At 33.2% G+C, this 25,998-nt stretch overlaps 3 protein-coding genes and 1 non-coding gene across 11 annotated transcripts; 2 read left to right on the forward strand and 2 right to left on the reverse strand.

Moving 5' to 3' along the window:
- Positions 1-311: 311 nt before the first annotated feature.
- Positions 312-4,717, reverse strand: LOC127260126 (UDP-xylose transporter 3-like). Its single transcript, XM_051287805.1, has 9 exons — positions 4,585-4,717; positions 4,290-4,353; positions 4,050-4,204; positions 3,508-3,692; positions 3,265-3,332; positions 2,246-2,378; positions 1,697-1,858; positions 821-1,105; positions 312-715 (listed from the first exon to the last, which is right to left on the reverse strand). Exons 3-9 carry the CDS (start codon positions 4,168-4,170, stop codon positions 590-592), a joined length of 1,080 nt encoding a protein of 359 aa, XP_051143762.1. The 5' UTR covers positions 4,171-4,204; positions 4,290-4,353; positions 4,585-4,717; the 3' UTR covers positions 312-589.
- Positions 4,718-5,942: 1,225 nt separating this feature from the next.
- LOC127259334 (uncharacterized) lies at positions 5,943-10,620 on the forward strand. Of its 5 annotated transcripts, none has more exons than XM_051286599.1 (6): positions 5,943-6,820; positions 7,353-7,807; positions 8,973-9,154; positions 9,438-9,504; positions 9,616-9,671; positions 10,232-10,620. In XM_051286599.1, exons 1-5 carry the CDS (start codon positions 6,112-6,114, stop codon positions 9,655-9,657), a joined length of 1,455 nt encoding a protein of 484 aa, XP_051142556.1. In that variant the 5' UTR covers positions 5,943-6,111; the 3' UTR covers positions 9,658-9,671; positions 10,232-10,620. The 5 variants fall into 5 exon arrangements, with proteins under 5 accessions (XP_051142556.1, XP_051142552.1, XP_051142555.1 ...); XM_051286595.1 differs by having other exon boundaries at positions 5,945-6,820; positions 8,970-9,154; positions 10,224-10,620; XM_051286598.1 differs by having other exon boundaries at positions 5,945-6,820; positions 8,970-9,154; positions 9,616-9,659.
- On the reverse strand, positions 10,177-18,427 carry LOC127259332 (B3 domain-containing transcription repressor VAL1-like). 4 transcript variants are annotated; one of them, XR_007840485.1, is made up of 17 exons: positions 17,747-18,427; positions 17,500-17,661; positions 17,010-17,091; positions 16,806-16,925; positions 15,673-16,295; positions 15,323-15,419; positions 15,058-15,232; positions 14,418-14,482; positions 14,255-14,320; positions 13,968-14,177; positions 13,840-13,889; positions 13,420-13,533; positions 13,194-13,258; positions 11,585-12,263; positions 11,117-11,188; positions 10,877-11,007; positions 10,177-10,297 (listed from the first exon to the last, which is right to left on the reverse strand). XR_007840485.1 is itself a non-coding variant. In XM_051286593.1 (13 exons), exons 1-13 carry the CDS (start codon positions 17,610-17,612, stop codon positions 11,596-11,598), a joined length of 2,448 nt encoding a protein of 815 aa, XP_051142550.1. In that variant the 5' UTR covers positions 17,613-18,426; the 3' UTR covers positions 11,293-11,595. The 4 variants fall into 4 exon arrangements, 1 of the variants encoding a protein (XP_051142550.1); XR_007840483.1 differs by having other exon boundaries at positions 17,500-18,426; XR_007840484.1 differs by lacking the exon at positions 11,117-11,188 and having other exon boundaries at positions 17,500-18,426.
- A 7,149-nt stretch (positions 18,428-25,576) lies between these two features.
- Positions 25,577-25,685, forward strand: LOC127260209 (small nucleolar RNA snoR100). Its single transcript, XR_007840650.1, has one exon. It is a non-coding gene; the product is annotated as a small nucleolar RNA snoR100 (small nucleolar RNA).
- The last annotated feature ends 313 nt before the right edge of the window (positions 25,686-25,998 follow it).

A 25,998-nucleotide genomic window follows, 5' to 3' on the forward strand; every position in this document is an offset into this window, starting at 1 on the left:
TAATTCGAAGTAAAACCAAACAATCTCTTTTCATTTTATTATTTAAACAATTCTTCCTAAAAGCATATTCTGTTAACTTTTTGTTTTTATTTTAAAATGCTTAATATATATTTTTAAATTTAAAACATTATTAATATTAGGTCAATATTTTTTAATTTCATTACATTTAAAATGCAAAAAACTCTCAAAACAATCAAACAAATTATTCATCCAAAACCATAGAAATAAATTACATGAATAATATCGCTAAAATTACAACCTATCCAAATAACAATAATAATAGTAAGAATGGAAAAAGACATAAAAAGAGAAAAGAAAAAACCAAAAATAAATAAATAAATGTACTTCACCCTTAATCAAAATTGACTTCCCAGAAATTGAAAAAATCCGTTACAAAATCCCAACCCAATTACCCAAACAACATATACACAGCTTTACCCCTCGCCACAAATTGCGCTTTTTCCATGACTTGTAACAAAAACACATTTATAATTCCAATCACACACGTGCTAACATATAAATATGTATGTTATGTATATAAAGCGAAACCAGCAACTGAATCTAAATCATCCACATACCTTCCATACTTTCACGCCTTCAAATCCTTATCCGAATTCCACGTCAAGTCCGTCACCGCCGCAGCAGCGCCGCCGTCGGCCAAAACACCGCCTCCATTTTCGACACTCAACAGAGGATCCAATTCGGTCTCTTTCGCCTGGAGAAAAGGAGGAATGAACACACACAGAACAACCAATGTCAGCAAAGCACAAATGGATAAGTAACAAATAGAAAGAACGGAGAGGTTGGGGTTAATCATCACGTGAGATGCATGTGCATGCGCCGACGATGCTTCGGAAACAGCCTTCTGCTGGCCCTCCGCAGTGCAGTGATACGAGTACAGCACCATCCCGACTACAGCCACCAATATTCCCAAGATGTTGCGCCAGCTGAACGGGTCTTGCAGGAGTATGTACCCGAATGCCAGAACAAGGCACGTCTTCAAATGCCCCAACACCTGATAAGTAACCGGCGAAGTCTTCCCGATGACTAAGAACGTGCTGAAGTTGACGGAAACTGATATCAAGCACGACAGGACCACGAATGCCTGCCCACAGAAATAACAACCTGTAAAACCCATGCATGCTGTATATAGAGCCGTTAAATAAACTGAATAGCTCGCGAGCCAAGCTCGATTCGACTCGAATATAAAGATAAACGAGCCGAAATCGAACTCAAGAGTTATTATTTTTGTTAATGAGCCAAGCTCATGCTCGTCTTGTGTGTAGCTCGATTGAATTAATTAGTTATAATATATTTGTATAACTTTATATATTAGTATAAAGTATATTAATTTTTATGTTAGAATTTTTTATTATAATAAATTGTAAATATACTTATATTTATTTAATTTATATATTAACATATATATAATATTTATGATATTCGAGTCAAACTTGAGTTCGAGCTTTAGAAATCAAGCTCAAGCTTGAAATTAAGTCACCATTTTAGCTCGAATATTAAACGAGCCGAGTCGAATATGTATCGATAGCATGTTCAAGTTGAGCTCGAACAACAGATACTCAAGCTCAGTCGACTCGTTTAACAAATCACGTTGGGTCCAATAAGTTATAGCTATATATTGATTCGGTAATGTGGAAGGGGACGGGGAGAAGAAAATATGGATTTCGATTCTCACCAGCACTTGAGGTGTATAACTGAATGCGAAGACATTCTGGTTAGTCAGAAGCCCGTCCACAAATGGCCCGGTAACGAACAATGTCATTGCCTGGTAAGGACAGGATTGATACAAGAGTTGAGTCGACGAAACCTTGTACTTCTTCTGGATGGTGTTCGTCATCTAAGCATAGTCAAAGTTAAGGACAAACTGTAGAAATAAAGACCACACATGGTTTACATCTACGAGAATTTCGATTTTGCACCAAATCATAAAAATAATAATAATAATGTAAAGTCAAAGTAACAGAATTCATTCATATTACCATGGGATGAATTCGAGCTCTAGAGAGATTTCATGCTGTTAATTTGAAACTGAGTGTACATTTCCATTTAAATCTTGAATACCAAAAACATCATAAAAAAAGAACTGCCTCAATTTAATTTCAAAGTGAATATTGAAACATTTTTCTTACTCTAACAAGCAAGTTATTTTGTTCCACCAATATATATATATATATATATATTCTTCACTTTTGTAAAATAATAAAGATGAATTAAAAAAGGATACAATTTGTGCGATGCATGTTGTGAAGATAGCAAGAAGAGAAAGGATGGAACCCAAGATGTTCAGCTGCAAATCGGTCACCGTCGCAATTCCAACACCGAGTAGAAGAACAGTAAGTGAAAGCTGGATATTCCTACTGCATATGGATAATACGAAAGTGTTAGCTGACAAAAAAAGAAACAGGCATACACAAAAAAATACATCTACGTGTGTAGAATGGAAAAAATAATAATAATAACAATAATAAATGATAAGGGTCGCAAATGGTTGTAATCCAAAACACATCTGCTAGATGTTAATTTCAAATTGATTTAGGTACGAGTGTGATGGTTAGGCTAGTTTTTAAGACAGAAAATATTGCATATATGTTGTAAATTTGAAGAACATTTGGAAGCTATGCTATTACATGAATATCATTTTTCCGTTGAGGATGAAATAACAGCTAAACTAGTTATGCTTTTCTCAATCTAGACGTCATGCGATGATTTCACAGAGTGCATACAAGAAGATTCAGAAGTTAAGAACTGAAGGCAAGACATTACTAGTTGTAATACTCACATAACTAGCTTCTAATTCTTGTATTTTGACAAAGCCACACTTAATATATAGATGAAATATAATATGCCTCAACAAATTCACAAAGTTAAGGGCCTAACTGAAAAGGTAAGCAAGCCATTAGTAGTTGTATGTTTCACAAAAATAGACAACTCACAACAAGAGACTTAATACAAAAATAATTGCAAAAGTACGAGAGAGAAAAAAAAAAAAGCCTTGCTGTCTATAAATATACAATCATTAAAGGCATAATATATGCACGAATTCACGAGAGCATTCTGCACAAATCTAATTCTTCTTTTTAACAAACCAAAAACTTAATACATTGATAAAGCATAGCATGCCTCTCCCTCAACCTACAACAGTATAGCGGGACTAAAAAATTCTTGCACTGGTGCATGCTCCATCTGAGTGTTAGAATGCAAGCAAGGTTCAATCTACTTAACAAATTGATGAAAGGGGCTAACCTGAACTTTCTCCTGAAAAACAATGTCTCTAAGAAGACTGTGCATGGAATGATTGCCAATTTTGTCATCTGAAATCCACAAACAATGAAACATTAACTTTGGGGGGGATAAGTGTACACACAGATTGAATTGTTACAAAGATGAGAGAATAACAAGAAAAGAGTCTACGACTGATAAAGACACATAGAATCAATGCTAGGTGAAAATGTATTGAATGAAAAAGAGCTGGGAAAATGAGAAAACCTGATAGAAACCAACAGAGTTGAAGCCCAAACTAAGATTTAGAAGTCCAATAGATGTTCCATTCAGTATTCCGAATCCCATAACAGCTCTTGGATCAAAAGGCTTGTGCTCGAACCATTTCATTAATAGAGCCACATGAAGAGAACAGAATGTGACGAGAAGATGCCAGCTAGTCAGTGTTGTAGCTGACGAAGGAAGATGAAAGGGAAGCATGGTTGTTAATAACATCAAGACTTCGAGATTTTTTCAACTGAATTTGGAAGGTTAATAGAATATACAGAATCAATGTACAAAACAACATCCACCAAGCTATTCATTTAATCAATGAATCTGGACACTAGACTACTTCCAGTGAATAAATCCGCGATGTCAGACAGATGTTGACACTAGGTTTGAATCAAAGCTGGGAATCAAATTCAGTCCAGATTTTTAAGTTTGATATATTCCAATATCTATCCAGAACAAGCATAGGTAACTAATTTATGAATGCACAAGAACAATAATCTTTACATGAATAATGAATGAACACAAAAAACTCTCACCAAAATTGAAGCCGAGGGTACTAATGAGCGCCTTGTTGCAAATTACAATCGACACTGACGATACGACAGAGAGACACAATGCTCCAACCGTCCCCAGCTGATACTGCTGGCCGTCAATCATCTTCACAATCTCCTCCCTGATCTATCCCTAAAATCTACACATCAAACAAAACATTTCCTCAAATTCACGCTAACCGCGAATACAGCAAAAACAGAACTATCTGTCCGACGCTCAACTACCTCATTTCAAATTCAAAACTAATCAACAACAATGTTCGGACAGAATTCACCCAATCCAGCTCACCTGCAGATATATGAACAATATCCAGAACAATGAGTTCGCAAACAACAGCGAGTTACAACCAAAAAAGGAACAGCGCATTAGGTCAAAGAAAAATGAACTCCGACAGATTTCAGCAAACTTAAACACCAGATCTGCCCCGCTACCACAACCACTCCGCTCATTAATTACGCAAGCAAGAATACACGAGTTCCTGCGATTTTCCAGCGTAGATTGAGAGAAGTGAAAGATTACCAGATATGATTTCCTCAGATTACTGAATTTGATGTAGAATATCTGAGCAGCTTGTTTCCCACGAGAATGGAGTGTTCAAAATGGGAACAGAATGAAGCGGAGAGGCAATGAAAATGGACATTATATATTGACTATACGTCTGTGTCTGACAAATCTTTTGGGGGGTCAAACATAATATAGGAAAATATATGGGGCATATGACCTCTATGAAATTAATTTTGACCCCGTTAGTTTATTGGTCATTCTATAATTTGTTTTGTGTGCTTTTTAAAATTAATAATAAAAAGTACTCTTTTTTATCATTCAAATTTATATTTTTTTTTATAAAAAAATATTTTTAATTTTTTTTAAATAAAAAATTATTTCATTATTGTATTATTTTTTACTATAAAAAAAATTAATAATTATTATTCATTTTATTAAAATTTATGTCCGGTCAAATAAGCACAGATTTGCATGACGGAATGAGTAATAAAGTGTGTTCTTATCAATGAAATTTATAATTCTTAAAAATATAATTTTCAAAATAAATTTGATCCCTCCGTCCCACATACCGTGTTTGCTACATAGACACAATATTTTAGAAGGGGTGTAATTAGTAGATAATTAAGAATGTATGAGTGAAAATAATTATCCGATAATATAAATAATTATAAATTAAAATTAAGATAACTAATTAGTTTAATTAAAATTTAAAAAAAAAATTAAATGTGTAATTATTTTCAAAAAAGAAAATGACATGGCATGTGGGACGGAGAGAAACGGCAACGTGAACATGATATGTGGGACGGAGGAAGTATATTATATGTTTTTATTATTTTTATATTATTTACGAATTTTTTTATATTTTTTAAAATAATTTACTAAAGAAAAAAAATTCTATTGAATTTATTTTATTATTAATTTTAATAAAATTAACAGATAAATATTTAATTATTAGTATTTTCTAGTCAGCTCTTATTTATAATATGCTATTTTTATTACATTCTTTTGTTTGTTTTCGTTAATTTATACTTAAATTTTCAAAAATAATTATTTTTACATTTTTGTTATTTTCAAATATTTATTGACTTTAATTAAAATCTTAACAAAAATATGGCTACATTTTTTAAAAAGATATTATCATAATTTTTTTTAAAATATAAGATAATTATTTAAATTCAAATTATGATTATAAAAATAAAAAAATCAAATTCACGGAAAAGCACATTTATATTATTTTTATATAGAATGCTCTCATTTTAGTTTCTATGTTATTTTATTATTATTTTATTGTGCATATCATCTTGTTGTTTGTGCAATTTTTAGGGTATTATTATAACCTACCCATAAAATTCAAATCAAATTTGAACCTTAACATTGATGGTTATGGTTATGAATATATGATAACTAGCATGAATCAAGTTGAGCGTCTCCAGCTCCCCCGTGATAATACTAATACTTATAATATTAGTAACAAATAAAATTCCCAATTCAAAGCAAAACCCTAAATTGAAGTGGCGTAGGCTGAAAATTAGGGTTTTGTAGATGGGTATCGATCCGGATGTCGCGAATTGGGTGCTGGAATTCCTCCTCCGACAACCGCTGGACGACGGGACACTGGATTCCTTGCTTCGCATCCTGCCTCTCTCAGACGATAAACGTAGTTTGAAGAAATTGCTTCTGTTGAAGAAGCTCGAGTCCGACGTCTCGCGTCGATGCCTTTCCGAAAAAACTCTCGAGCTGTTGGAGCAATTGGAAGAAATTGAATTCCGACAGGGGCAGGGCAAAGAGGCTTCTGACGCCATGAAGCGCGCGTATTGCGCGGTGGCAGTGGAGTGCACGGTGAGGGTTTTGGAGCGCGGGGGTGAAGGCAAGGAGGACGACGATTGCAGAAGGTTCAGGTTTTTTGAGGGGGTGGTGAGGGTGTGGAGGGGGAGAATTGGGGCGATGGAGAAGGAGGGGTTGAGTTCGGAGGATCTGTGGATTTGGAAGGATGATATCGAGGCGGCTGTTTGGGATGACGGTGCTTGTGAGAGACTCATGAAGAAGAGGGAGGGGATCAACGTTGTTGATGCTGTGAAAGATTATCTGAAGGGAGAAATGGAGAATTTGGGGCCATCATTTCTGGAGGTGGTGGCTGACAGAGTGAAGAATGACGTGGTTACGCAGCGCATGCTCGGGATGGGCAGTGTCGATCCCGTTGCTCCCAGGAATGAGGCACCTGACTCTGAGGATGCTTGTAATGTCAACAATGGTAAGGTTATGGTTACTTCGTTTTTGATCGAGAAATGATTGATCACATGTTCATTTTGATAGCCTAAGGCCTTTATTGCCTAAAATGCATGCATTATTTAGCACGAAATATAGGATAATTAATCGCATCCCAAATGTAGAATGTAACTATGTATTATAAACATAGAACTAAATTTTAGAAGAGGAAAAATAGTCGTAACATAATTAGTGTGAGGGAAGATTAGGGAGCATGAGAATAGCTGGGAAGCAGATAAATTTTTAATATTAGTTGAAGTATTGATCTATAGAAATAAGTTATATGTTTCCAAGACACATGCTTCTTGTCTTTTATTCCAGAGATCTGAGAACACGGTTCTGTTCATCTTTTGTATGAAAGAGAACATCTGATTAGCAAGATGCGGGCCATTATTTAGACTGCTCGTGATCTAATCATAATATTATGAGTGGATTACATATTGTTTTCCACTATCATGTTTAGTTATTTGCTTTCATGCCACGTTTTTATTTTGTAATGATTATCTTATTTTTGTTAGAAAGTCAAAAGGGACAAGTTCATCTCAGAAACAAGCTTGTTCGTTTGAGACGTTCTAGAGGGTCTAGAAATTCCAAACGAGCTAAAATTGTTGATTCCGATGAAGCGGAAGCTGGCCCATCATACAAGGACTATAATTTACAATCCTCTGAGGCCATTCCTGGTGTTGCTAGTGATCGTAAATGTGGTGATCCTATGGAAAAGAAACATGGTGAAGCAGCGTCTGGAATTTTAGGAGAAAGTGAGCATAGCAAACCTCTCGGGGCAAATTGTGCTGAAGCCATCTCCGGTGCTGCTTCCAAAAGAGAGTGTTTCGCTGCTGCAGAGGAGAATCGTCCTGAAGCCAACCTAAATGCTGTGGATGATACTGGGGTTGTTCAAGCTACTGATTATAAGGCAAGGGATGTGCCTGGTCCAAGTTTGATAGAACAAAATAGTTCGTCTAGGGCTCATGAGGTAATTTTCTATGCTTGTTTCAGTTGCTCAATATGTTATGATGGCCTTACTGAGAATACTTGTTGAAAACATAGCTCGAAAATTTTCTAGCATATTGCCTTGCATGTTATAGAGATGCTGTAGGATTCGTTTTGATGCTCCACAAGCTGTCAAGTAGTAATGCATTGTGATCTTCTTAAGTACAAGGGTACTTCTTGTTTGAAATGTTGTATATGTGGTATGTCGCATATCACAACACTATATTAGCATATTTTCTTGTTCTGTAAACAGTTTATAGGCTACTTTGTATGGTGATGCCTCGATTGATATTATTCAAATTTGGAAACAAGAGAAGTTAAAAATTTAAAGTTTAACTGCCTCTAGATCTGTTTCGTTTAACACAACACTAAATTTATATTCCCACAAGACACTGGCATGTTATGAAATAAGTACCTTCAAATTAATGCATTTTAAGTTTCATGGTATGGTTCAATAATCTTTTTGTGTTGTACCATTTGAAATGAAAGTAAATCATTAGGATTTGATTTTATTTGGTCAGTTAGACTTTAATTATCATTGTAAATTTGAAAACACCTATTCCTGTTATTATATTCCATGTTACAATGTAGAGGTACTTTTGGCCAACTTTAGGACTAAAATGATTTTAACTGTGGCTATGACTGAATTGGACCATCATATTTGTTGCTCGTAAAAAAATTTAACACAAAAGTTCTCATTTGAACTCTATTGCGTTTGTTGCAAATCTTATATAAATGTCTTGTAATTCATAGTTTCAGTTTTCACTTTGTTTGAAGTGTCATGAAGCATTATATGTTTGTTGTATATGATGTTCCTTTTGCAGATTTCAATGTTAATTCATGCAAGTGTTTACTCTGAAGATATGTATGACATACAATCTTTAAGCTGAAAGTAAAAGTTGTCATGTTCTACTTTAGTGGGGTGTAAATTAGTTAAATCATATCATGTGCTCTTTGAATATAGTTATCATCAAGTGAATATTTATCGCTGCGCATTGGCCAAATGGCTGTTCAGAAATTTGTTGTTATGCTTTCTTCTTCCAATATTTTAAATCTTAATCGACAATGTCACTCCTAATTTAAATTATTTTAATGAAGGTCAAATAACAAAGCTATATGTTGCTTTCTGTGGATTATGTTTGCAGCAGGATGAGTCAGTTGGTGGACACCAAGATGGCCCGGAAGATTCCAGGGCTAGGCCCCTGCTACGCCGCAGAAGCACAATAAATATTTCTCCTCTGAAGAAACATGAAATCCAAAATTATAAGAGGAGGAAAGCACGAAAGTGGAGTCCTTTGGAAGAAGACACTCTTAGGACTGGAGTAGAAAAGTATGTGCATGCAGTTAGTTTACCATTTCCTTTATTTTGCGTTTGGAGGAACCCCTCAATTGATTTTTTTTCTCTTTGTCTTTTGTGTGTGCGCGCAATATCGCTCATGGTTGTGTTTGCTGTTTTTCATGCTGGATCAAAGTTATCTTAACTAATTTTTTCTTACTGGGCTCAGATTTGCCACTTCTTTTCACCCTCAACTCGTTTCAAGCACCTCTAGCAGTGCATACATTGTTACAAGGTTTTCTTTCTTTGCTAATTGAAGTGTTTAAATTTTCTGAAGGTTTGGACAAGGAAATTGGAAGTTCATCCTAATGGCCTACCGTGACATATTTGTAGGAAGAACTGACGTGAGTATACTCTTGTCTTATCGATACACTTTAGTTGTGTCTCACTGGGTTCATTTGCGATTTGCCTATGTATTATTAATTTCTCATTGTGTATCTGAGTTGTTTATTCAGGTTGATTTGAAGGACAAGTGGAGGAACCTAACCCGCCGCTAGAGGTACAATTTCGGGTAATGTTTTCTGATTTGTAGCAAGCGTTTCATATGTTAAGTGAAGGAAAGGAATGGCCAAATAGTGAGCTGATACTTGTAGGTGATTATACTTCAATTATTTTCGAGCCACTCAATTTAGCTTTGGTTAGTTTATCACATTATTCTCCTGTTTATTTTTCTTTCACTTAGTCTAATCAAGCAAGCAAATTGCTAATTCACATAATATCTCAACATCAAAATTCGATATGAGATGAGGAATTGTTGCTTAATTTATTGCATCTTTTCTGGCTATTGGCTAAGCATCTTTTTGGTCCCAGTAACGGGTTCTATTATCTAGTTGTGGATTATCGAAATGAATGGTCTGGTGCAATTATCATTACTGTGTATGGTTAAAAATATTATAGCACTAAAAAGTAACTCAACTTGATATTGAATGCAAAACATTGGATTATAATTTTTTTAAGAAGAGAAAAAAGCTAATGGGATTAACTTTGAGATGAGCACTTCTACTCGAATAAAAAATTCTGTTTGGTTGCCAATATGCCATTACTTCTCATTGCTCTTTATTAGATTTTCAGGTGCGCCACCCTTGGTCGTGCCCACAAAGCCATCGGAAGAAAATACACTTGTAGTTCCATCTGGATCTTCAAAAAAGCGGCAGATCCTCCGGGTGTTAATCAGAGTGTCACTTGGCAAGTAAGAATGTTGCAACTTATCTTGATGATATATAAAGAATGTAGAAATTGTTGATATGTTGGGTAATCAGAAATGAGGCTTAGAACCAGCAAATGTTGGAGCTCACTCTGAAGTTAGGTAATAAAACATTTTATTGTAAATATGCTGTTGTCTAGTTTTGTAAAATGGCTAAAAAAAATAGATTGCACTCTGCTCTAGCGTTGTGATATTTTGTAAGTTGTGGAAATTTTTTGGTTGGATTATGTTTTAAATATTTGGGGTGGTTTAATTATGTTGTGGAGTTGTAAAGTTTTTGTTTAGATTTTTAATAGCAAAATTTTTAAATTTGACTAATTATATGACAATACAAAATTATCCTATAGTAAATCAATTGTATTTTTTCGAATGTTAGCTCCCCCTCTTAGTACATTTTTAATATCGGGTTTTAATTATTTATAGTAAATATGTAATTCACCTAAATAAACACACGTGCATATATAGTTCGATCCATAGCATATTATTATAGCTGTGTGTTGAGGAATAATTACCATGGGTCATCTATTGTTTGGGCCGGGCCGGGCCGGGCCTGTTTGAGACCGCTGTGCTCCGGAGCGTAGAATGAATGGATCTTGTCGGGTTCGGGCCGGGTGTGTTCGGGACCATTGTGCTGCACCTGCATCTGCACGTTGATTAATGAATATATAAATTGACGTTTTGCCAATTTATGATAATGCCAAATTGTACCCTCGGGCTATTATTATTATTATTGTTGTTTTTTATTAAACTACCAGATGAATAAGTTGGATTAAATCCCACGACATCCCAAATCAGCACCATGATGATCTTTCATAAATCAACCGCTGCATCATAACTCGAATGTGTAAGAAATATATTAATATATAAATAGTATAATATTTTAAAAAAAACAAACAAACAAACAAACATATTTTCCATAAACAAAATATTTAAAACAAAGGTAATCATTACTGAGTTATTACCATGTCACTCATCGCAGTTGTAAAAAACAGTTGAGTTCAGTCCAAACTCAATCAACAACACACAGACACACTCCATAAAATTCAGAGCCAAAACAAAACCTTGTCCACCCCTCAATCCTCAACTCAACTCGCCTCATAATAATACCAATAAATATCCAAAACCAATAAAAATCTCTCTCTCTATATATATATAATAATTCAACAACACAAACCTCCTATAATAATAATAAGCCAAACTGTGGTTTTAATTTAACATACCAGCCTCGCCTTCATCCCTCCTTCGCCTGCTCCACATTCCCTCCTCCTTCCTCACCTCCATTTTCTCCACAGGGCTGAGCTTCCACATTCCCAGCCCCGGCACCGCCGCTCTCGTTTTGCTCCGAGCACATATTCGCCAGCGCAGCCAAACCCACCCGGTTAAGCCCCGGGTCCGTATTCAAGTCCAGCTCCCCGTCCTTCTTCGCCCCGTCAATCTCCATTCGGATCGCCCCATTTTCAGAATTCCCCGCATTCGATATCTGGTTCGTCCCGTTTTCCGCACTCGGGAGCGAAACAGCAGCAGCGTCTTTCCTGTCGGGTTCGGTTTTTGTATTGGAAGCGGCGTCCTCCTTCACTTCGGCGGCAGCTTCGCGTTCCGACTGTCGTTTCTTCTTACGCATCATTAGCGTTTTGAAACGGCGGCGGACGGTCAGGCAGACGTTGCACTTGCACGTCGGCTCGTGCTTGCCCTTCCCACTCGGGGGCTGGCTGCAGACGATGCAGGTGCACCCGGGGCGGTGGCGGGGGTGGCGGGTGGTTGTGGCCCCCGCGGAGGATGACTCGGCGGCGAAGTCGGGTAAGTTGTCGCCGAGAGCTGCGGCAGTTGCTAGTGCATCAAGACCTGATGGCTCGCCGTCTTCTTTTGTTGGCTTCTCTGAAACTCGACGTTTCTTCAAATCTGGTGACAATCAAGAATCAATATCATGTCCGACCATACCAACAGATTATATGTTCCTAGTATTTATTATCAATTATGAAAATAATTAAAATATGGTATTTTATTCTCTGAGTAATCCCATATATCTCATATAAAAAAAATTTCTTTCCAACAATCTCATAAAACAAATACACCAAAGAATTTTTAAAGAAAAAGGTAAAAAGGGAGATGACACAAATCGTAGAGATGGATGCTTTCAAAGAATCCATTACCAACTTTGCTCGAGATACATATTCTTTTACTATTTAAGTTTCACAATTATCAATAAAAATACAATATTTTCTCTCATAAAATATTAAGTCCACATACTATATAAACCAAAGTGCAAATCCAAAACACCAAAAATATAAAGTTCAAAGAGAATAAACCCTATGTTTATTTGATATTTCAAACTCATTTTTACGTTATTCCCCCTTGAAAGCATAGCATAAAAATCTATTATTATTGTTTCCAAACCTAATTCAATTCAAATTTTTATTATACCTAAATCACAATTAACAAAGCCATACAACCTGACCAAAATGCCTATGTAATTGTCCTGAAACATCACCAATATTGATTCTTTTAACACATATGTATACATGTGTACAAAAATGAAATAAAATCAAATAAATGACATACAAAATAAAATAGAACAACAGTTCTAGAAAAGACACAGAAAATGGATTGAATAGCACTATGGTGAATACTCTAGAAAATGATTGTTTTCCCTTCATTTTTGTCACAGTTGTGTGTTTTTTCTATTAATTCTTTTAATCTACAGCCATATTTCTACCAGTTTCCAAATCCTATAAACCAAACATAACATAAAAATAATTCAGGTAAAAACACATATAGCTGATAAATTTTTGATTATTGATTTCAACATCATGTGTGGTAAAGAGAAAGTACCATGGTTAATGCTCGATAAATCAAGATCTCTAGGATTTATTTCCTCGGGGGCAGAACATGAGCTTCTGCAACAAATAATTATTACATATCATTAATATTTCTTCCTTTGACCATAAATAATAGTATTTTTTAAAATAGACCTTGAATTTGAAAATATATATATATATTTCCTCATTTCCTCAATAGATGACCAAGAAATGTAACAATTCCAAAAAAAGTTGCTGACCTTTTCAAATCTGAACTATTGTCTGCACAAGTCCACGTTGACGAAAGAAGAATATTCACAGGCAATCTCCTCCATTTCAAGCATTTGTCGCATTGAGCCAGTTGCTCTTGTTCACTAATAAATTTGTGTAAGGCATTGTTATAATTTGGACAGTATTCTATTCTGAATGGAAAAAAATCAACAAGAATATACTAAACCTGTCTATCATGTACTAATGTAACTAATATTTAATAAAGGTTCGATTATAAAATAAAATATAACTAATGGCTTGTATATCATCATTATACAAACAATATAAAAGTCATGCATATATGATTAATAATCAAAAAGCTAAATGTGGAATTCTTTTGCTAGTCAAATTTAGTTTATTTCAAATAATGTTAAGGAAAATTTAATCGACTAAAATAAAGCAAAACTTACCCTGAAGGTCGAGAGACAAATATTGTTCTCTTTCCAAAAACCGGAGCTTCCTGAAAAAGTAGTCTTGTAACCAATTATGTCCAAAATATAGAATTAACATTTACAAATAATATAAATTTTTTATTTACTTCAAATTCTTCAAATTCATGGCCATCAACCATAACTACAGTTGGTTCAGCAGATGGAGGTGGACGAAACAACTCCTGTGCTTCATCCCATGTGATTCTTAACTCCATAGCATCATCATTGTGCATATGAAGCCTCTGGTTCTTAATGTTTCTTGCTCTTTTCTTCTCCGATGCTGTCATGCGAGAATCATCTAACCCCTTGCCTCCATTCTAGCCACCAAATACCTCAATCAGGACATATTAAAAACACAGAGACGAATAAGAAAATAAGTAGGCAACCAACATACTGCATGGTAATCGGATTGTTTTCCTTCTCGAGAATCACCATTTGGAAGGGAAGTCATTGAAGCATCCTACTCATTAACCAAAAGAACATAAGACAGAAATTTGTGAGAACAAGAACCTGGAGAGGAGAAAAATAAGATCCACTACAGAATGCTAAAAACTTACAGTTTCAGCAGTCTTACGGCAACCTATCACAAGTTGTCCCGTGGGTTCACTCCGGCTGAATATCACTAATCAAATGACACAGACAACATGATATAGGGATCTTAGTCAATATATATATACTAAGACTGGGGTAGATAAATTATTGAGAAAAAGAAAAAATAATAAATTATAACTCGATCCTAGATAATTTCCATAAATTTCATTGAAGTCCAATTTGAATATATATACACAATATTTTATCACAATATCCACACATTTCTCATGGTTATATGATGCAAATTGAACTTTTATCTAATAGGACTAAACTTGAAATGAAACGTTACAGTGGAGCCATAACTGTTGATATTACTCAAAAAGTGCAAGAGTCAGCATCAAGTCAAATGTTTGATATTCAGACATTCGAAAACGGCTTTTTGACCACACTATTTCAAACATGATAAACAATAACAGTACAGATAGTGGTATAATAATGCAATGTGTAGACTTTTTGATGTACTAAACCCAAGAAAGCATTTCTGGTGAATGTCAATACAGACATAACAAGAATGATGTGTGCCTATAGACAGAAATATAATTTCAAGATTATAAAATATCATTCTTATAAACTTCTAATTTATCTGCAACCATTGGCAAAGATTACCTGTGTCGCCAGCTTGTAAGTTCATATTTTGAATGCAAGGAGTCACGCCTTCGAGAACGTACATCCGGCTGTTATTATTTGGCCAAAACCTGAATTGGAATGTCCATTCTTTGCTCGTTACATCTTGAATCTTTATTGGTATACCTTCTGATTGGTTGATAGCCGGGAAGTATGCCTGCACGAGAATTTAGTTTACCCGAAACAATGAGCATTGATCAACACAAGTAGATACATACATTGTGTATGTATGCATGCATAAACTCACTTCAGCACATGCTTTAGGAAGAACGAGTCGGCCGATACGACCAGCATCACTGGCACTTAGAATCTTCTCGAACAATGGTACGATATTGGATTTTAAACTAGAGATTACAAGTTAAGATAGATACAATAGAGAGCATATTGCAATTTTTTTGGGGGAAAAATGAAAGAATCAAGAAATAAACCCCTTACACTTTATAAAAACACCAAAAAAATAAAAATGATTATTTATAGAGATTTTTTCAAAGATTTTTCTAATATGTAGTTTTTCAATGTATATATCAATTGTATCCAAATATAAAGGCACAAATAATAAAAGAAAACAGTAATAGAAGAAATAATTAAAAAGGATACTCTCCAGATAGTTGCTGCAATTCTTGATCGGTGACCCTTGGCCAGTACCGAGGGAGCAACTGATTACGGCCCCTCCCGTCAGCAGGGGGCCTGGCTACACGCGTTTGTGAAGCTTGTCCTTTATTTGTTTCTGGACCAGCTACGGGGCTTGATTTTGGGGGCTTTGGATAATTATTGCGCATTTTCGGTCCATGCTGGAAAGAGCCTTTGCTTTGATCATTTCTCTCGATGATCCCGCCGGAAAAAGACTGCACTGTAGCCGGACTACCTAAAGCAGTGGTCAGAGAGAAATTCAGTGATGGCTGAGAAAGAGATTCAAACATATCCTTAACCACTTGTTTTGGTCTGTTGTCTGGTTTGGCGAGAGGAGATGGAGTAGTAAAATGCTGGGAGAGGTTTGGTACGCGATGACTGCTTTCAACGGGTGGTTTGACCAAAAGCTCACTCCGTTTATGTTGTTCAAGGGCCGAAGCCACATCGTTGACGCGTATAGCCTTGGTCAGCTGCATAAGCCTCTCGGTGCTGAATTTGTTGTCATCATTAACTCTATTCTCGACGGGCACATGATGCACATCTTTGATGCCGTTTGCTACTAATGTGATTTTGGGAATGTCACTTGGAACCTGCAAGAATAGCGCAAGCATAACCAGTTAAGTAATTTCTACATATAGGGAAATAGATTAACAGATTTCGTGGGACTAGAAAGTAATAAAGGAGCAGATTACTTCAATTAACTAGCAATAACATACTTGAAGATACTTTATATAAAGATCATTGACAAGTTTTTAGATAAGATTTTCAATGAACTCCAGATTAACTTCAAAGTCGTGAGTTGGATAAGGACAACTCAATTAACAAGCAAGAACATACTTAAAGATAACTTATATCAAGAAATTTGATATTTTCGTAATATAATTTCCAATAAAATCCCATTTAACTTCAAAGTGGTGTGTTGGATTCGGGTAACTGAATTAATTAGCAAGAACATACTTAAGATACTCTATACGAAGATCTTTGATACTTTTTAGATAACATTTTCAATGAACTCCTGAAATTATCTCTACAGTATGATCATCCAAAACCTGAATGAAAATTTATTAGAAGCACAGTTAAGGCTCGAGTGGGGCTATAACCTGTATTGGCAGCACAGGACGAATTTCCAAACGCTTAGAACAACAGCTCTGGCACATAATACCCCCGAAATCCATGAATTCATATAGGCTCTTCGAAGCAATACATCCACAATGAATAAGCTGCCATGTCAAAATACAGTCTTCAGAGAAAAACAAGGCAAGTCATTTATAAAAGACCTACAAAAAAATTAACCAGTTCATCACCTTCCGGCATAGTTTACATTCCCTCCAACCGGACTCCTCCGAGTGGAATGTCTCACAAAATACAAAATTCTCATAGGCAGATCTGAAATCATGAGAAGAAAGTTAAGTCAATCCAATCACAAGCAAACCCCAAATTCAAGTTTCAACACATTTTCTTCACTTTAACAGACGATACAATCGAAAGGCCTCAGAATATCCTCCATGATTATCATATATATGAATGTTCAAGCTACAAAGAAACACAAGCAGTTTTGTAGATTAGCATAGAAAGAATCAGACATGAAAAGAATCCCAAACCTATCACAGAAAACAGTTCCCCCTTTTGTAGCATATGCAGATTGTAAAGAGAGACAAATGTTGACTCAGGAATTTGAAATTTAGGTATATCCTAAATATAGGAAAACAATCCGACATGCTATTTTGAAGGAATCCAAAAACTAAGATCAACGGATGTGTTTGAAATTTGGGAGAATGTTGAAATTGGGAATACCCGCAGTTGACACAGAGTGTAGCGAATGCGCCGGATTTCAATCCCCAGCCTTTCTTCCAATCAGACGACGTCGTAGCGCGACACGCCTCGTTCATGCAGTTCTTCGACCCCATTTGATTAAACCCCCAAATCAAGAGAAGCAGAACAATCGAAGTCAAAACCCTAGAAACCACCCAATCGAGATTCAATTAAATCAAATCTTCCCGACGCAGATCGAAGGAATTAGACAACAATCGATAATCAAAACCGCTGCGATTCCCAAGATGAAATTCAGCGACTTCACTGCAGAGGAAACGAAACCATCGTTCAATCCACCTCGTTCGAATCCGCAAAACCCGACGTCCGCATGCTAACTAGAAGCAAAAAATCCGTATCCCCAAACTGTAAATCTCCAATCGAAAGGGGGAAAATGAAACCGAGAAACAAAGGAAACCCCAGATTGAGAAAGAAAATAAATCAAACAGCTCCGACGGCGGCAGTCGGTGGTCGGTGCCCCAATTCCGACACACGCCCAGAAAAACAACAGATTGATTAAAATAGAAACCCCAAAAAAAAAATCCAAAAAAGAAAAAAAGAGAAGACAGGGGATGAAGGGGAGACACTGAAAGGATATATATATATATCTATATATCAAGAGAGAGAAAGCGAGTGAGGAGAGAGAAAAGGGGTGTGCATGCAGGCGAAAACAGAGGGGCGAACAAAATGCATGCACGACAAATATAGAAATAGAATTCTTTCTTCCATTAATAATTATACGCATCTACTCTAATCTACTGTTGAGGGTTTCAATTTTTTGAAATGTTTCAATTTGTGGAGGAGGGAGGGGACGGGAGGGGAGAAGAGGGTTTGGGTCTGTCTGGATTCGATGGATTATCGATTCGTCGGCCATTTTGGGGTTTCGGACAGCGGTGTGGTGATAATGATGATGGGCCGACGGTTTCGTACATTCCTCTGTCTGTTCTTAGGGCAGTAATAAGTACACTTGGGGTTATGTTTATACAGATACTTTTGAAATTTTAATAGTATTATCAAATTTTTTTAAAAAAATATTATATTAAAGATATTTATTATAAAAATATTATATTTATCTTAAATTTTTATTATTTAAATTTTTTTAAAAAATTTCAAAAATTCCTATTCAAATAGAATCATATTACATTAAATATATAAATATTTATAGAATATATAATTAAATTTTTCAAAATTTTCAAATACTTGTGTTTGAAGTGTGTTTGAAGAGTCTTTGTATATATCCTACTCCCTCAATTGGTACTTTTTATCCATCAATATCCAAACGCAATCAGTGTAAAAGATAATAATATTTTAATATAAAAATATAATAAATAAATAAAAACAAATGTTGTATAAAAATTATTAAAAATTTAATAATTTCTTCATCTCTCAACGGGCGTGCATAGAAAATGGAATTACAAAGAAACAATAGTAGATAATAAAACTAGAGAGAAATAAAATTGAGCAGATAATGAGAATTAATTCTCTTGTTTGATAAAATCGAGAATTCATTTGAGAAATCTAAAAAAAATACAGATATATGAATGAGCAAATAAAAATAGATGATTAACCCGATAAAAAGAGAGTTTTAACGAATGAGAATTCATGAAAAATATTTTTGGTAATTTTTTTAAAAAAAAAACTATAAATTATGTACGATATTTTTTAAGATTATATTTTAGTACAATTTTTTAAAATATCGTAAAAATTAAATACTTTAAAAATAAATTAAATTTTTTTTTTTAAATTAAAATAATATAATTTTTAAAAATTAATAAAAATTTAATAGTACAGAAAAAAATTAAAATTAAAAAATATATATACTGCAACATCATTTCTCTCCATTTCTCTCTGCATATGGAAGATAAATGAAAACACATAAATGAAAATGATTTATTTCCCAAGTTTCATTTATCTGACTCAAACAAATAAGAGAAATGATACAATTTATATTTCTCTGCCCTAATTTCTGTACCGAACACAACCTTATATTCATATTATATTGATATAGTAAGGGTGTGTTTGTTTGGTGGTTTGGATTTTGAGCTGGGATTTGAATAGTAAAAATTTTGAATTTGAATAGTTGTATGATGTGATATAAATAGGTGTTGATGTGATGTTTTGAATGTAAAATTGATTTTTAGTATAATATAAAAAAATGAAAATTAAGTGTTTGATTTGATATTTTTTGGACAAAAAATTAGATGAATAGTAAAAAAAAAATCCAATCCCTCAAACAAACATACCCTAAGAATATCAATATTATATTGATATATGATTATATGAATAAAATATAAATAATTAAGATAATTTTATTAGTATTATATAATATAAAAATAATATTTATATAATTTATTATAAATTATAAAAATATCTGTAATATTAAAAAAAATGGTACAGTTAATAAAAAATATGAAATTGAAATTGATACTTTCTCAATGATAGAGTAATAAAATAGTGAGATAGATAAAAAAAAAATAGTAAAAATTAAATTATTATTTATTAAGATAATAAATAATGAAATTATAAATAAATTAAATTATATACTAAATTATACTCCTTCTGTTCCATCGCAATTGAATTATTTGATCAGAAACACCGTATTTAAGGTGAAGATATTTAATTAGTTAATAATAATTAATTATTATATTATTATATTATTTTTTTATATAATTAATATTTAAAGTAAATTTAATACATATGATTAAAAAAATTAAAATATATATTTAAATACTTAAAAATTATATAACAATTAAAAAATATATGCAATATGGATATTATTTTGTAGAGAATAAAATTTTATACTTATTTATAATTAATATAAATAAATTTTATAAAATATGTGTAGTTTTAAATATAGATAAAAATATTTATTTTTTTTTAAGAGAGAGGTAGAAATAAAGAGATTTTAAGTGAGTCACACGTGTTGTATATTATTTAGTTAATTAAGTTAGATTTATATTTGTTAAATATGTTTTTATTTAATACTCTATTTGTCCCAAACATCCTGGAATATTTCTTTTTTGGTACGTCCTAAACACGCTGCAAAATTTCTAAAATATGAAATAATTAATTATAATTAATCTCTACCCCACGTTTTATCCCTTCACATTATTTAAATAAAAAAAATAAAAAATATATTTCTCTCTCCATTATATCACCTAATTTTTAAATGATTCTACTTAATACTATCTACTTAAAAACTAGTGTCAAAAATAAATGATGCATTTGTTTGAAACGGAGGAAGTAATTTTTTAAAAGAAAATAAAAATATATTAGTTATAGACATATAAAAATAAAAATAGTGTCAAATCGTAGAAAATTTTACTCACAAACATATAGTACTATGTAATAATTATTACAGTTGAAAAAAGTATTTATTTTTATGCGGCGCCCACTCTGTTAAGTGAAGGGTCTGTCTTTCAAGGTAAACTAAAAACGGTGATATATACCTACATAATAATAATAATGTATATTTTTATTATGTGTGTATGTAATCAATCGGATACATTGAATTTATGAGTATGTCTATATATGTAGGGTGTGTTTGTTTGGGGGTTTGGATTTTGAGTTGGGATTTGAATAGTAAAAATTTTGAATTTGAATAGTTGTATGATGTGATATAAATAGGGTTTGATGTGATGTTTTGAATGTAAAATTGATTTTTAGTATAATATAAAAAATGAAAAATAGGTGTTTGATTTGATATTTTTGGGGGGAAAAAATTAGATGAATAGTGGAAATCCACCAAAATCCTTCAAACAAACACACCCGTAAAGTATTTTTTTTTTTTTTCTGTTAATTTAAAATAATAACATTAGACAGCAGTTCTTAATTTTGAAAATAATGTTCTTACCATTTGGTTTAATGTTTTTTTTTAAAAATATTATTAATAAATAATATTGATTCTTTTCCTCCAGCATTTATTTTTATGAAATGATTTTTCTTCGTATAAAAAATTATATAAAAAATATAAAATATATTATTTAGATTTAATATTTGATTTGTTGACTTTTTATTTTTGTATAAAATATTTGATTGATCTAGGCATAGCAAATTCATCAAATGTGCTAATAAGAAATTTACCGACATTTTTATCTTCTGTACACCACAGTCGATAACTTTTTACTCCTGTTGCATACCCTAGAAATATGCATTTTACCGCCATCAACTCCAGTTTACCATTATTCACATGAGCGTATGTAGGATATCCAAATATATTTATATTAGAGTAATCAGAGGGTTTACTAGACCATACCTCTTGATGAGTCTTTAAGTCAATTACAGTTGTTGGAGATCTATTAACCATATAACTAGCAGTGTTAACTGCTTCGACCCATAATTGCTTAGATAAGCCAGCAAATATGCGCATACACCTAGCACAGACCATGAGGGTTTGGTTCATTTGCTCTGCAACTCCACTTTGATGTGGTGTGTGTCGTACAGTGCGGTGTCTCACTATACATTCTTTCTTGCAGAAATTAGCAAATGGAGCGTTGCAGAACTCCAACTCATTATCAATTCTTAAAGTCTTGACCTGTTTACCCGTCCATTTTTCAACAATGGTCTTCCGCTCCTTCAACTTCTCAAACACCTTATTTTTAGTCTTCATAAAGTACAACCAGACTTTTCTCGACTAATCATCTATGAAAGTGACAAAGTAAGAACACCCTCCCTACGATTTCACCGGAAATGAACCCCATAGATCTGAATGAACATACCATAATTTCTTTTGAAGTGTCATGACCGTTACTAAACCTCACCCTGTGTTGCTTCCTTTTTACATAAGCCTCACATAATTGAATTTCACCTATCACATCCTCACCAAATCAACCATGCTTGCTCAACACATACAACACTAGCTCACTAATGTGACCTAATCGACGGTGCCAAAAATTTGTCCTGTCATCATGTTTATCCAAGGACTGGGATACCGATTTTGTTCCCATCACTAAACTGCCCTGTAGAAAATAAATTCTATATTGCAGTTTTCCCTTCATCATTACCAAAGCACTTTTCAAGACTTTCACCCACTCACCTTCACCATGATATTTTAAACTATTATTGGCTAAGGTGCCAAGAGAAATCAAATTCTTTTTGAGTTCAGGAACATACCAACAGTCAAATTTTCTAACAATACCGTCATGCAATTTTATCTGCACTATTCCGCTATTTTTTATGGCTAGAATCCCATCATCACATAACTTTACCATTCAATTCCACTCATTAAAAGAAGTGAGTAGATCACGAGAGAACGACATATGGTGAGAAACACCGATATCCATAATCCAGGAATCAGCAGTACTAGCATTACACGCTGTCAAAACTTTACCAAAGTCTCCATTATCAGAACCGCTTCTACCATTGCAGCACTGTTGCCACTGTTACTATAATTAACTTTTCTATTTCCCTTCTTTTGTGGACAATCCCTTTTAACGTGTCTCTTCTCCTTGCAAAGATAAAACTTAACTTTGATAGAGGATTTTGATTTTGAACGCGACCTCCCATTCTTGTTACCCTTCTCATGTGGTCTTCTCCTACCTGCAAAGAGGCTTGAACTAGAACACTCTTCCATAGAAACATTTCTTTTTAATTCATTGAACATAATGGCATCTTTCATATCATTAACAAAAATTGTAGTTCTACCCTATAGCATTATCTACAAAATTCTCATATGTACCAGGTAGTGAGCACAATAAAATTAGGGCTTGATATTCATCATCTACTTTAACCTCAACCCATTGAAGATCAAGAATAACACGGTTAAAGGTATCAAGATGATAATTTACCTGAGTACTTTCGAACATCTGGAGGGTGTAAAGACGTTGCTTCTGATATAGTTTGTTCGTGAGAGAATTGTTTTGGTACTTTTCAGACAGTTTATTCCATAACTTAAAAGCCGTTGTCTGATCTACAACCTCTCGTAACACCTTATCAGTTACCGGCAACAAGATCACATAATGAGCCATTGCCAAAATATCTTTATTTATCTCCTCATTCGTGTCTTTAGGAATCTTGTTATCTCCCGCAAACGCAGCCGCACATCCTTGTTAAACCAGAAGTGCCCTCATCTTGACTTTCTAGAACGTGAAGTCATTCGACCCATTAAACTTCTCCATATCAAACTTATACGAGGACATCTTCAATCAATCAGATATAGCTCTGATACCACTTGTTATAAGAAAACGAGAAAGAAAGTAAATAAAGAATACAAATGTTTTACGTGATTCAGTAACGGTGTGTCAACCTACGTCCACGGGCAGGAACCAGATAGATTTTATTATACTGATTCAGAGAGAGTTACAGTTATGTCATACCACTAGAAAACATAGCTATGAGCACCCAAAACACCTTAAACTCTATGTTTATTTGTTATTAATTAGAATAAGCTCAAAAAAAATTCTGCCAATTTAAACAACCTTCGGGTCGAGTAGACCGCTAAATCCAAATTACGTTTCAACATTATCCAATAAAATAAGTACAATGGAAATTTCAGAAAAAAGGTCTTCCCGTAAATTTCATCAAAAAGAAAAAAAATTATTTTGATTATGATCTAAAATATATATTAAAAAAAAACTTAGAATGACTGAGAAAGTTTACAATTAAAGATAAAAATATGTATATTGACTTGTAAACTTTCAACATGATTTTACTATTTTTATTTAAAAAAATAAAATTAAATATTCATTTTTTATTTATTATACTACATTAAAATTTAATTTTACAATCAAATATCATATCAATATATATTTATATCATATACAATAATTATTTCAATTCAAAATTTTATTATTCAAAACCAAAATCTTAGAAAAAATATATTCATTATTTCTAGATTTTAGATCCTATATTTGAAAAATATGTTCTAAATTAAATTCTAATTTAATTAACTTTATGTTTATTTAGAGTTTGTTATTTCAAATTAAAATAATACTATTCACTTTATACCGTTTTTTAATAATATATATTTTAAATAATATTATATCAATATTATTTTAAAAAATTTTAAATTAATACTTACATTTCAAATTAATTTCAAACTACTATCGACAAAATGCAATTATATAATAATTTTTTATTATATTTATATAGGAAAATAATCAATTTTGTTTTTAATATAATAAAAATAAATTAGTTTTGGTCATAATATAAAAAATTTATCAATTTTGTTTGCATCGTCATTGAATCGTTAGTTCAATAACGGCGGGACTAAAATTGATTGAAATGAATTATATTAATACAAAATTGATGATTTTTTATATTGTGACAGATTGATTCATTAGTTATATTGAGATTAAAATTGATTTTTTGTTTCATATATATTAATTATGTTTTTTTTTTAAAAATTCAATTTTTTTTTTTCATTTTTTGATGTTTGGTTAGAAAAAAAAAAAAAAAAGCATTTGAATACTCATGCTTGTATAATAGAAAACACTTGTATAAACCAAACAAAAAGAAATCTAATATTAAAATAATAGTTATAGTAATTTAATTATTTTTATAATGCTGGCATATAATATAAGAAAAAATAAATTAAACTCATATATAATTTTACATTTCCTACTATGTTGTTTTAGTTTGTTAATCATAGTTATAGTTTATTTAAGAAAAAATAAATTAAATAATAGTTCTACATTTATTATTATTATTTTTAATACTTTAATCATATTATAATTTTTAATATATTATTAATGAATTATAATTTATAATTAATTTCGTAAGCACAGTGTATTATTATAAAAATTTCATTGCCGCCGGGTCGGGTTGATCCGTATGAGTTCTCTTGAAACCAAAACCTAAAAGGATAGGGGCATTTCCGGTAATGCACGGTCTGGGGGAAGAAAACTTGAAACCCTAGCCGCCATCAGATCGTCGCCTATAAATACGACACTGCTTGCATCCCCGCCGCTTCACATTGCTCTTGCCGTCATCGCATCTTTACGATTTAGCCGAGGAATTTATTGTTTTGTTGCTTTATGTTCATGGTTTTTGTATCTATGAATGCGTTCGATTTCATGTTTGTTTTTAATCTGTGCACAATAAGCCGATGCTCTGGATTCAATGGCTATGAAGGCAGCATGGTTGTGTGCACAGAGATGGAGGCTTAAGGTCGGCATGTCTGCCCTCTCTGATTCGTTTCTTGTGATTTGGGGGCCTGGTTTAGACCTACATCTGTTTGATTCTTATCGCCATTAATTTTTGAGCTTCTCTTGAATTCGTTGTGTATCAGGATTTCATCTGTGATTTTATTTTATTTATTTATTTATTTTTTCTACCGGCAGTAAGTGTTGAATATTAGATGCCCGATCCTTAAAGCGGAAGCGTACCTGATGAAGCCATATACAAATCTTGGGTGATTAAAGGTTTGGTCTTCCAAGATCAGAGAGCCGGCTTCTTTTCTGTCCTTGACGGGTGAGGAGCAGAAACTGCAGGGAGAATCAGATCTCTTTTACGGCGTGCTGATCATGGGGACCTAACCCTAGCCTA

The sequence above is a fragment of the Andrographis paniculata genome, unplaced genomic scaffold (genome assembly GCF_009805555.1).
Source record: "Andrographis paniculata isolate CXL003 unplaced genomic scaffold, ASM980555v1 Contig60END, whole genome shotgun sequence".
In the NCBI taxonomy this organism is placed as follows: domain Eukaryota; kingdom Viridiplantae; phylum Streptophyta; class Magnoliopsida; order Lamiales; family Acanthaceae; genus Andrographis; species Andrographis paniculata.